The sequence below is a fragment of the Pipra filicauda genome, unplaced genomic scaffold (genome assembly GCF_003945595.2).
Source record: "Pipra filicauda isolate LSUMZ 115617 unplaced genomic scaffold, ASM394559v2 scaffold1_size10287979_pilon, whole genome shotgun sequence".
NCBI lineage: Eukaryota > Metazoa > Chordata > Aves > Passeriformes > Pipridae > Pipra > Pipra filicauda.
Genome location: NW_024104310.1, coordinates 8,416,102 through 8,428,244, shown reverse-complemented (window position 1 = coordinate 8,428,244; position 12,143 = coordinate 8,416,102). Strand labels below are relative to the sequence as shown.

The 12,143-nt window shown below is 38.0% G+C and overlaps 1 protein-coding gene across 7 annotated transcripts in view; it reads left to right on the top strand.

Annotated features, from left to right (window-relative positions):
- Nucleotides 1-12,143, top strand: part of KMT2C (lysine methyltransferase 2C) — a 195,193-nt gene that overhangs the window by 117,638 nt on the left and 65,412 nt on the right. For 6 of the 7 annotated variants that reach the window (XM_039380759.1, XM_039380761.1, XM_039380760.1 and 3 more), the window contains 2 exons: nt 6,172-6,291; nt 8,682-8,798. In XM_039380759.1, the coding sequence (XP_039236693.1) occupies nt 6,172-6,291; nt 8,682-8,798 (237 nt within the window). The remainder of the gene's footprint in view (nt 1-6,171; nt 6,292-8,681; nt 8,799-12,143) is intronic. The other variant, XM_039380762.1, reaches the window with a different exon arrangement.

The following is a 12,143-nucleotide window of genomic DNA, read 5'->3' as shown; positions in this document are numbered from 1 at the left end:
GAGTTGAATTGAGGTATAGAAGTCAGGTATAACACAAAATCCTTGCTGTGATGCTAAATCACAAAATCATAGACTCTTTTAGTTTGGAAAAGACCTCCAAGATCATTGAGTCCATCCCTTAACCCAGCAATGCCAAGTCCACCGCTAAAACACGTCCCTCAGTGCCACATCTACGTGTCTTTTAAACCCCTCTAGGGATGGTGACTCCACCACTGCCACAGGCAACCTGTTCCAATGCTTGACAACCCTTTCAGTGAAGAAATATTTCCTAATATCCAACCTAAACCTCCCCTGGCACAACTTGAGGCTGTTTCCTCTTGTCTTGTCATTTGTTACTTGGGAGCAGAGACCCAACATCCCCCTCACTAAACCTCCTTCCAGGCAGCTGTAGAGAGAGATGAGGGCTCCCCTGAGACAATCTGTTCTCCAGTTTGCAAATCATATTTTAAAATAGAAAAAGCTTGTATGTAATAGAACTTTTCAGAAATCAACTTGATTATTAGGACCTTTCTTCTGTTTCCCCTGAGCTTAGGAATTCTGTGTTTCTTGTGCTGCAGGTAGATTTTCTAAGTCACTGTGCAGTAAGGTGTATATATCATATTTGCAGAAATATGTACGTGCCTTAACAGTGACAAAATTCTCTCCAGTGCTCCAAGCTTCTACTCTGGGCTTTTGATGAGGGACTGAAACCTGTTGAATGGCGATCTGAAGACTTTAAAAAAAGAGATTTTGGAATGTCCAGTTACAGGCAGGTGTTTGCCTTTTGAGCAAGATGTAATTGGACAAATCCACAGTTTGTAAGGCATGTATTTGAATGCCTTTGGATTGCAGACAGAAATAGTTTAGTTTTTATTTTGTGGGGTTCTTTTTAATTAGTATTTTTGCTGAAAACACTCATTTTTTAAAAAAGAATTGTGTACTTTTCCAAATGGAGAGTTGTGGATGGGAGCAGAAACAGAATCACAGAATGGGTGAGGTTGGAAGGGACTACAGTGTATCATCTGGTCCAACCTACCTGGTTTATAACAGATCCTTCATAAATTGTCTGATCACTGTGAACCCTGAAGACAAGCCAACATGAGCCAATTACCACAGATGGTAATATTCTGCACTTTTTCCTAGAAGCTTACCTTGGTGGAATGTCCTCTTCCTGTTTAAAAAATATAATAAAATATCCATTGCAGTGGGTTTATGGAGCTTCATATAAAGAAGAATAAGAAAAAAACCAGTTTGTCTTGATCCTGAATATATTGCTTCTCAGTTTTGTAAGACACATGCTTCAGTGGAGTCAGGGGAACCCATATAGAGGAATAGTTTCTGGTTTGGATTTGTTCTCATTAAGTTTAATGTCTTGTGCTGGGCAGTAAGATGAATTATTAGTCCTTTCTACAGAATCTATTAATACAATTGCAAATAAAATATATTTGAGTAATCGTTCTGTTTTGCTACTGAATACAAACTTATGCAGAATTTGAAGTGACTTCCTATGTGGGATATTAGTGTTTTGCTTTAGTGATGTGTCTGCAACATCACATCACTCCAGTTTGGAAAGGACTAAAACCCATCTCACGAATGGTGAAGACAATATTCTGCTTTAAAAGGCTTCCTGAGTCCCTTCCAGGGCTGCACTCTCAGTGCTGATGTTGTCACCGCCTGTCTCCCTGCTGGCATTTTTGCCGGCATCCCAACTTTGGTTGGAAGCAACAGGAGAAAATCTGCCTTCTAACCAAAAGGGGAGCTCTGTCTAAATCAGTATGTGGCTACAGTTACACAGGTATGAATTTCTTTGGCTGGTACAACCTTATTCCACTCGGAGAATGTGGTTTTTTCTGTGTCAGCTCCTATCAGCAAGGTGCACTTCTGCTGACAGTGTTTTTTAGGGTGGCACGTCATCCATAACTTCAGCTCTAGGTGAGCTGCATCCAGCCCTGTGAGAGGACCTTCTACTTGCCAGGCTGAGCATCTCCCTGGCTTCCTTTGGGTTTATTCTGTGGGTTGTCTCCTTTCTTTTTCTGTTAGCCTATTCCATAGTGAAGCCAAATTAGTTTTCACATATATATGAAATTTAGTTGTTCATAGATCACAGATATTCACTGGTAGTTGCCAGCATGACAAAGTTTTTAGAGTGCTGTCCTTGGGGTTGTGTCTGTACAGTATCTTCTGCATGGAATATGCAGATTCTCCACTGATGCCTGTAGGCTCCAAATTTATGCCAGGCACAGGACCTCTTTTTAACCGTTTTCATATTTCTTTTTTCTGAAGCAGTAGTCTTAAAAGAAATTATCATCTAAGTTTGTTAATGACTAATCTGACGTATATCTAGTTTGAAAAAAAATCTTCACAAGGAAAATGGCTATTTTTTCTTTCCTGTGGAGGTATACAATAAGTGGTATTGGGTACATTCTGTGCACCTGAATTGAAGAAATCTGTGTACCTGAATCGAACAAGTTTGAAATAGTTATTTTTGCTATGGCAATGTGTCCTGGAAAGCATGAGATGAAGTCAACAAATGGAAGGCATTACAAATTGTGGCAGTGTAACAGTGGTAGGTAGAGTTGAGAATGATTTGTAGAATAATACTGCATATTAAATAATAGACTTCTACTGTTTTTTAATACCATAAGTATTATTTTAGAGTGTGTTCCTTGAAAAAATACCATGATTAGAGGTACTTAATTTTCATCATGAAGATATTGATTGTCACTATTGTGCAACTCACTGCATATTTGTAGGTGTTTTAAGAGATTTTCTAAAATGACATCAAAAAGGGTTTGGTTGTATGTCTTTTTTTGAGTATTATGGCATTTCTGATGTCTTCACTTACATGGTACCACTAAGGATGTAGAGGTAGATGTTGGAAAAAAAGATCAGAAAGAGTTTTTTTCAAGGATTAGTTTTTGTTACAGTTTTTATGTTTGGTGGTCGGTTGTTTTTCTTTTTTTTTTTTTTTTTTTTTTTTTAATGAGGGGAGCTGTGTTTTGAACTGATTAAAGTTTGTTCACAACCCTAAAATTACATTAAATATTAAATTGCAAATCCAGCTTTATGCACTTGTGATTGCAGTCAAATTCATAAAGCATTAAGCAGCTAAACACAGTCAGTGGTAATTTAGTGAGATCTCCTGACCCTTGCTGACATTGGGTTTCCTTTTGTTATAATTTACTTGCAGCTGTGTTGTTCAATTTTGAGGACTCAAGAATATGATGGAGAATTAGAACTTCCTGTTTCTGTCACAGTACATAATAATTGCAGGGGTTCTGATGTAAATGAACTGAATAGAACTTTCTCTTCAGTGTTGTGTGGTAGTAGGCATTAATTAAAAGCCAAAATATAATTAATGCATCTCTTTGATGTATTTCATTTGTTCATAGTATTGTGGAAGTGTGTGTTTTTAATTAAGTTTATCTGACCAAGAATTCAAATTGTTCTGATCTACAATAAAACTTGGATTAAATTTCCAATTTAATTCTTAACAATATGGTTCATGAATCATATACAATTAATTTTGTTTTGCAAGACTGAATATTTCATATTCAGATTTAATGTTCATTTAGCTTTTTAATCTTTTGAATATACTTAATCACTAGAAAAGTGTATCTTCTTAAAAGGAAAATAATTTTGTACCTCCCTAATAAGAGTAGGTAATTTTGGTTGTTGATAAAGTATTTTCCGCATGTTTAAGATCTGGAATTTTGACCCTTAGTCATCATATTGCTTCCTTTATAGATTGATGGAAAGATTGTTTCTATGATACATAGATTTTCTTTGTGTTACTATACAGATTTTGACATTTTATAAGAACAGTTACTTACCATGCATTATTAATTTTAGAAATATAGGGGGAAACTGTAATTAAAATTCAATTGATGTTTTAAATTCATCTTGCTAAAACTGACGGTTATTGGATATTAAAGCCATGGCTAGTATAGTTAAGGTAAATTTCCTATTGCCACAGACCTGCTGATGTAGTTGCTAATTGGTGTGTCAGTTGATGAATCAAACCTCTGTGTCCATTTTGCTTGTTTTCCCCCCATTTCTGACTTGGTGTCCCTGTTCTGTCATGAATTTGAGTGTGAACAGGGACTCTCGTCCATCTCTAGGTTTGCAGGTGCAGAAGGTTTCTGCTCCACACCATTCCCCTGTCAGAGGCTGATGATCCTTTTGATCTGCTGGGTTGTTTGTGTGATGACCATGTCTCTGAAGTCAAGCAAAAAACTGGGGTAGAAAAAAAAATCCTACCATCTAAACTGTTTAATCCAGCACACTCACTGTAGCCCAAGTGCAGGTGAGCAGTTGCTGGCACTGGCAGTTCAGCTGGAGTGGATTTTAGAAGCACCTTGGCGGAGGGGAGGCAATGATGGGCATTTAAAAACACACAGGTGGGCTGGGCACTTAGCACTTTGTAGGTTCTGTGTCTGATTTACCACCTTGTGTGGGCAGAGTTGTCAAGTTTTCATTTTTTTAAGTGCTGCATTGTCCATATTCCCTTTCCTGTGCAGGCAGAGCTGAACTCCTAGAAAGCAGATTTATGCTGAAAACCACCCGTGTACACACTGTGGGTTGTACCAAATGTTGGCGTTTTTAACATGTGACTTTTATGCATAATTAGGCTTTTAGGTCACTAATGAACTTTCTTTTGGCTCTGTTGTGCCAATTTGAATACTGAGCTCACTGAGCAGCACAGGTTACAGCCCACCCAGCTCTGCAAGCACAAGATGTCTGATGAGCTTCTTCTCATCTCCTCAAGGAGATGGGAGCTGTTGGCTCATGCTCATCTTCATCAGCAGATTGAGCTGACCTGGCTGGGCCTTACATGGATTAGGGAAGGCTTGTCCATGCTCCTTCTGGCCCAAAAGCAGGTGAGGGGTAGCCCTATTTTCAGTCAGTGCAGCTGTTAGCAAGACACCTCCTTACAGTCTGAGATTTTGATGACTCTTCCCACACGTTCCTGATGGAGAGATTTCATTTCAGAAAAGAAAAATCCCACATTTTGCAAAGCTATCTCATTTTCCTTAACACTTATTATTGTATAGGCCAGCATTCTAAGGTGTAAATGTGTTTGGTCTTGCCCGTGTGAGCAGCTATGTCTGTGTGGATAGTTGGGCCATTAGTATGCACGTGGTTATTCCATGTTATCCATGTAATTTTCCTGCTGAATGGCATTCTCAAGAAGGTAAACCTGTACTTTTCATCTGTTTTACTTGTCATCTGGATATTCGGTATTTTTTACTCTCACAAATTTAGAATTAGGAAAATATATTATCCTTTATCTATTCTAATGTGTACCTTTGGAATGAAGTTATTTATGATGTCTGTCTCCTGCACTCTTTATTCTGTGTTAAGAATCTGTTATTTTCCACAGATTTTAAAGTGTATGAGGTACTTCAGCATTTTTTTTCTTGTCTATCTTAGCATTTTCTTATTGTTTTGCCTTATTTCTTGTGACAGTTACACAGTATCTCACCATGTACAACTATGTAAGTAGGGATAATAATCAATTAGTTAAAAAGAGTTTGTAAGTACCCTGTATGGATGTATATTATTACATGTATATAGTAATGTTAAAATGTGATACCACAGCATAACATGAAAATACTGGGGTGAAAAAAAATTTAGCTGTGGGGTTTTATAGCGGTTTATTTATGGCAAACATGCAGACACCTTGTTTCTTTTGTCCAGTGGTTTATTCATATTCCTTTTGTTTCACTTTTGTTGCTGTGATTGTGGGTAGTTTAGTCTCAAAGGTCAACTAAGGCCATAACTTCTTTCAGAATGTGATTTGGAATATAAGAGGGGATGTTACCACCTCAAACTACTGTCTTCTTCATTGATACAATAAAACCTAGGGAAGTAATTTGTTGATGTTATGATTGCTTGCTTTCAATTTATATTATGCTTTTTTATAAAACTCACTTTGTTGTACTTAACCATCAGTTGTGGGTTAGTATTTGTTTTAGGGTATATTTCAATAAGAACCTAAAAATTTCCTGCCTTCCTCTCACTCAGTGAACTAATTGACTACTTAAGTTAATATAGAAATGCCTATGCCTGCATGTGCTTTGCTTTTCAGATTTTTTTTTGTTGCTTGCTTTTTTTCTTTTTTCTTTTTTTCTTATTTTTTTTTATGTTGCAAAGTTTTATACATCTATTTTCTCACCTACCGTATCCTAGGGGGCTTGGAGTACCAATAATACAGTCAGCCCACCTTCCTGGTCCCCAGACATTTCAGAAGGTCGGGACATTTTTAAATCCAGACAGCTTCCTGGCAGTGCCATTTGGAGCATCAAAGTGGTAAATAACTTGAATTTATTTTCATGTATCCATTGCTATCTTTCTGCTGTAGAGACTAGTGATGAAATTCTGTATCTCACAACTGAATTAATCTTCCATTCTATTACTGTTTAAGGCCTCTAAAATTTATTGAAACTCTGGAGCTTTCAGGTTAAAAAAATATGTGCTTTCCAGAGTGTACAGTATGGTGGCATTGCCCTGATTTCCACTGGCAAAGAATACTTTGTATTACCCAATTTTTGTGTGTGTTGAGTACATCACTTTTTGTGGTTGGCTTTACGTAGCTGTCAAAATAAATTACTTGAGAAGGAAAATGTCCTTAAGACTGGCAGTAAGGTAAGCCAGGCATGGAAAGGAGCAGAGATCTGAGGGATGGCTTGAATTTGTTGCTGTGGAGGAATCTTGCAGAGTACATTTAAAGTGACATCATTTTTAGCTGATGGGGAAATAAATAAGAACTTTCCTACCTGATTAGATGGACCAAAGCTTGTATCCACAGTGACATTTACCATTAAAAACACCTGAAGAAACTAAGTAGAACTATTGGTTTTAAATAAAGGCCAAAAAAGCCAAGTGATGACATTGACAAATAGCTGTAGCTTCCGAGTGATTTACGTTCATCTCACTTTAACTCTCATGCTAATTTTATTTTAATTTGACATCAGCTTAGCTTTTGCTGCTTCAAGCATTAATTTTCAGCTTAATATTCAGCATTAACATTGATACAGATACATGTTTATTCCTGTTACTAGTTGTGTGAAAATAACAATACTGATACCTCATCTGAAACAGAAAATAAGAGACATGTCAGAAGAATTTCCATCTTAAAAAAATGATGCTTGTATGTCCTGTGTGTGCATATGTATTAACTCCATAGATATCTAAGGACAACATTTTTTGTTTCACCTCAGTACATATAAATAGCCTTCAGTAGCATCTTTCCTTTCACCCCTCAAATAGCATTGTGATATATTACCTTGTTGTGTGAGAGAAACTGGATTTCTCTTTCCATTAACAGATGGATGTTAATAAAATTTTAACATTGGGATCCTAGAATTCTCTCTTTGATTATGATCATAAACTTCTATATCTTCTTTAAAGCAGAAGTTGGCATATTTGAAAAACACTGTAAGGAATATTGAGCCCATAGTGCTGCTTTCCATCCAGGGAACTTGTGTCTCCATCAGTAAAGACTGTTCAGTGTGGGGGACACTGTCCCCTGGGAGCTTTGTGGTTCCATCAACACTGTTTTATGGATTGCCTTGCTATTAAAAGTATTTTACAGCAAATGTTTGGATATGGGCACCATATCTAGATACTCTGTATGGAATTGGGCTGTACTAGGAACTGAGGTTATTCACAAATAAATAATCTCATTGCTTATTTCATAGTAGGAAAGGTGCTTATTTGAGTATATGACATAATTATTATCAGTTACACAGATTAGAGGCTCTGAAACACATTGTAAAGATGTCTGCTAATACCAGCCACAATTTGGGGATGTTGTGAATACGTTCTTTTTCTCTCTGGAATTGATAAGGGAGGATTAGGAATCCTCTTTGTGCTTAGTTCCTTTTGAAATTAAAAAAAAAAAAACAAACCAGAAAACAACAGCATTTCAAACCAAGTCACAGTATGGATAACAGGTAATTATTATTAAAAGCATACTTGCTTTTCCAAAGTTAATTGTAGTTGAAGATACTGTGAATACTCCAAAGCACAACACTGCAACTGTGCAGCTGCATCTTAAATAAGGAAGGGAGAAAAAAAACTGTCTAAAAATATTGTGTAAGCACGTTATGGGGAATGTTGATCTGAGTGTAATTGATAAAATTAATATAAAAAGCTCTCTCTGTATCTACGGAATTAAGAGAGTTTCGTGGAGCCAGCTCTTGCTTTGGGAGCAGGATTGCATCCTAATAAATTCCAGGTTTTGCTTGATTATTCATAGCATAAGAAAAGCATCTATGGTTACAAGTAATCAAGTGTCCAGACCCTTTTCAGAAGTCCCATGACTGTCTGAACTGACTGCTTAAAAAGAAAAGAAAAATGAATCATAGAATAAAAAATTTATTTTGGAAACTTTGCAACTATGGGGTAAAAAACATCCATATTTCCAGTTATTCCTGAGCATAAAATAAACATTCCTGGTTTTGGCTGCTTTCTCACTGGTGATAAAGGTCATCATATTATACTGTGTAAGTAGTTAAAGGTATTTCCTACTGATTTGTGCAGTGATTTAATGACTATGGCCTCGTGGGCTCACATTCACTTGAAGTCGTAGGATGTTTTTTTACTTATGTTTTTCCCTAGATGCATTGAACAAGTTTGAATCCCATATAACAAAAGAACTTCAGGTTGCATTTACATTGTTATCTTATATTGAATAGGGCCGTGGATCAGGATTCCCAGGGAAGCGGAGACCACGTGGTGCTGGTCTTTCAGGAAGAGGTGGCAGAGGTAGATCAAAACTGAAGAATGGAGTTGGGACTGTGGTCATTCCAGGGGTAAGAACATTTTTTTTAAAGTCATATTGCAGTCTGTTAATGTAACATAATTTTATTCAGCTATAATTCTTGTATTAAAATACTTTATAAAACCAACTAAAAAGCACTAAAAAGCAGGAGGTGTTTGATAAAGCCTGGCTGTTACTGCTGGTGATGAAGAACTGGAACACCACAGCTTGATGGACCTGAGGCAATTTTACGCTGCTCTTGCCACTTGAAGACACAACTATTGGGAGTCTTAAGCATTCCTTCCATTTTCTTGCATGGAAAACATGCTGGGTAAAGGGCAGCACTGACTGGAATGGCACAGAATGGGAGAGCAAGGCTTGTGTGTGAGAATGTCACAGCAGCCATAGGAGATCAGAGCAGAGGTTCTTCTACCCAGGGGACCAAAACTGAGTGCTGGGGGGAGAGTACAGAACAGAAGGAGACATTTCAACAGTTTGTGGTTTGGGGACTTGCTGAACAGGAGGTGGTATCTTTGTCTTGGGCAGCCTGTGTTGGAACTTTCTCGTGGATCTGCCCACTCATTTTTAAAAACTTTTGGAAACCATGTTAACGTTTTTCAGTTCTACAGCTTATTAGTCTGTTGTTTTAAGTTGCTGCCTGCTTGATTAGTTGCCTGCCCCTTAGTCTGCTGCTCTTAAAGAAGAGGCAGTGGAGAGCTGCTTTCTATTCACTTCATCCATGCCACTCATTTTCTATAGATCTCCATCAGTTCTCCTCCTTTTCAGTCCACTCTTGTCTTACCAGACTGGAGAATACCAGTATTTGGAGTTGTTCCTTATATGGAAGCTACTCTGTATTTCTGATCATCCTTATCAGTTGTTTTATCATGTTCTTTTCTTTACTTTGTGGACTTTCATCTGCCACTATAGCCCAGCACTGGGCTTTGTGAAGTTCTTGTGCAGTTCTTCAGTTGTCTTTTGGGTTTTATTACTCTGAATGTTCTAATCCTGTTGGCAAGCTTTGTCACCTTGTTTCTCACTTGATTTTTCAGATTGCACACGAGTGTGTTGAACAGCACCGCCTTGCCCTGTCAGAAGTTCTTAGAAAACTGCTTTAGTGTCTTGTGTCAGTACAGGGACAGTTGTCTTTTGGACTGTTTTATACCATGACTACTGAAGTGTCCAGTCTAATCCTGTTGGCAAGCTTTGTCACCTTGTTTCTCACTTGATTTTTCAGATTGCACACGAGTGTGTTGCATTCCACAGTCCAGCTCCGGGACGCTCTGAGCTTCTCAGCTCCTCTCTCTCTCCGGTGCTGCATGTGTAAAACTCTTCTCCTTAATAGGAGTCCATCTCCCTCTTTTTTTCTCAGAGGGATCTCAAAGGAGTTTTGGGGGAGTGTGGTACAGTCTTACCCCCAAGAACTCTGTAGCTCTCAGCTGCTCGGCTCTCCTTTCTCCTCCAGTGCTGCATGTTGCTTCTGGTGCTCCTCCAGTTCAGGTCTTATCTCTGGCTCTCTGCCACCGTTTCTCTGGTCAGTGTCGGCTGCTGCTCTGTGCCCATGGAGAAAACATCTCCCGGCATAACTACAGGCACCTAGCCCAGCTTTATGCTGTTCCAGGTCCCTGCAGCCCCCCAGCCAGGGGCTGGGAGGGGGCCAGAGGCCCCAAGGGGCTCAGAGCCCCTACCTCGTGGCTCTACAACATGGCCACCTCCCCAACAACCAGCAAACTACAACTCATCTCTTCCGGTCTGGTTGTGGTATGTTTACATTTCTGCAGGAGCGTCCATTGGGCAGAACTTCAAAACTTCCAGGGGTTTCCACCCCTTGGGGTCTACCACTTCTCTTAGCCTCTGGGGAAAACAAGGTTCAAACCACTACACTCGGTTTAACTTTTTTTTGAGTAGTTTTGGTGAAGCACTTGGCCAAAAGAATTTGGTAACAAAGTAAGTTGCATCAGTCAGATTTCCCTGTCCCCAGGGTTAGGGCATGTTAGGTAACTTGCTATAAATACAAAATGGACATCACTCTCCACAATTTACCTCAGAAATTTGATCCTTTGAGTCATCAAATAGATGTCAGCTTGAGAGTTCCAGAGCAGAGATGTGGCTGTCTTGTAGGGTAGGTGAAGTTAGCAATACCAAGAGACCAGCTTTTGCCAGTTAAATTTGAAATGGGAATATTTTCTGTCCTTCAAATTCTACTCTTTTGTAAGTGCAAGCAATTCCAAGAACTTGGTGGAACCTGTGGAAAAACGAGCAAGGGAAATCCTCTCCTTGAAAGTGTCAAGGTGTTTTTTGGTTAACTAGCTAGTTACAGCTGCAGTGCTCTCAACTGGTAATTAAAACATATATATATGTTTTAATATAATATATTCCCTTTTTGGCTGTTTCTCAGTAAAAGCTGAATTCCAGTAACAGTGTATCAGAAGGATTCCTGTAGCTGTTGTAATAATATTTACATTTGTCCCTAGAGTGATGTTTGGGCTTGTAAAATATTTAAATTATTATTTAAACAAAATTATCTGTATAAGACTTATACTGTATTTAAAATAATCCCCATTTATAAAATTGGAACAGCTGGTAAAACAAGGTTATATTTCTCTATCGTGCATTCGATCTTTTATATAGAACCCTGTGCCCTTATCTTACTGGATCAGAGAATAAATAGTTGGGCCTGTTAGTTGTAATTCATGGATAGCAAATTCTGCATAGCAGTATTTGCATGAAGGTCAGAACACAATTGAAGTCTTTTTTTTTCCTTGTTTCTCTTCCTGAGAAGCTGTATGTGCCTGTATATGCTGAATTAATAAAGGGCAGGTCAGAGTACCAATCTCTTGATCAAAAAGAAAATGACTTTTTACAGTCAGAGCTTATGGATTGAGATCAAAACAGCTGTTTCAAGTTCAGTGCAAGTTTTTATGGTCAAGATAGATAAGCCTCATAAAGAAACTGCTTACAGCAAGTAACTTTAGAACTCTGGCTTATTCCTCTAACATACTTGGAACATTAGCTAAACCACATTTTAGGCAATATGGGAAAAATTACATTTCTGCAATTGCTCTTTGAGTTAATACTCAAAAGTATGTCACTGCAATTAACTTTTTGATAAGAAGTGTTTATATGCAGGGAACAGACCAGACTGGGCACAGTATGACAACTTCTGCTTAGTGACTTTTTTCTTAGACTATCTCTTTTCTTCCATTTTCATTTTGAAGTGCAATGGGATAATGTGTAAAGGGGAACAGAGGAGAGAGAGAGAGAATGTGTATGTAAAACTGATAATACTGATAATGCTTGTACTGATGTGAAAATGTGAATTAATATAGCAATTTCTGATGGAGGTAGCTTTTTATGAAGTTCATACTATATGAATAAATATTTGCAAAGCTTGTAT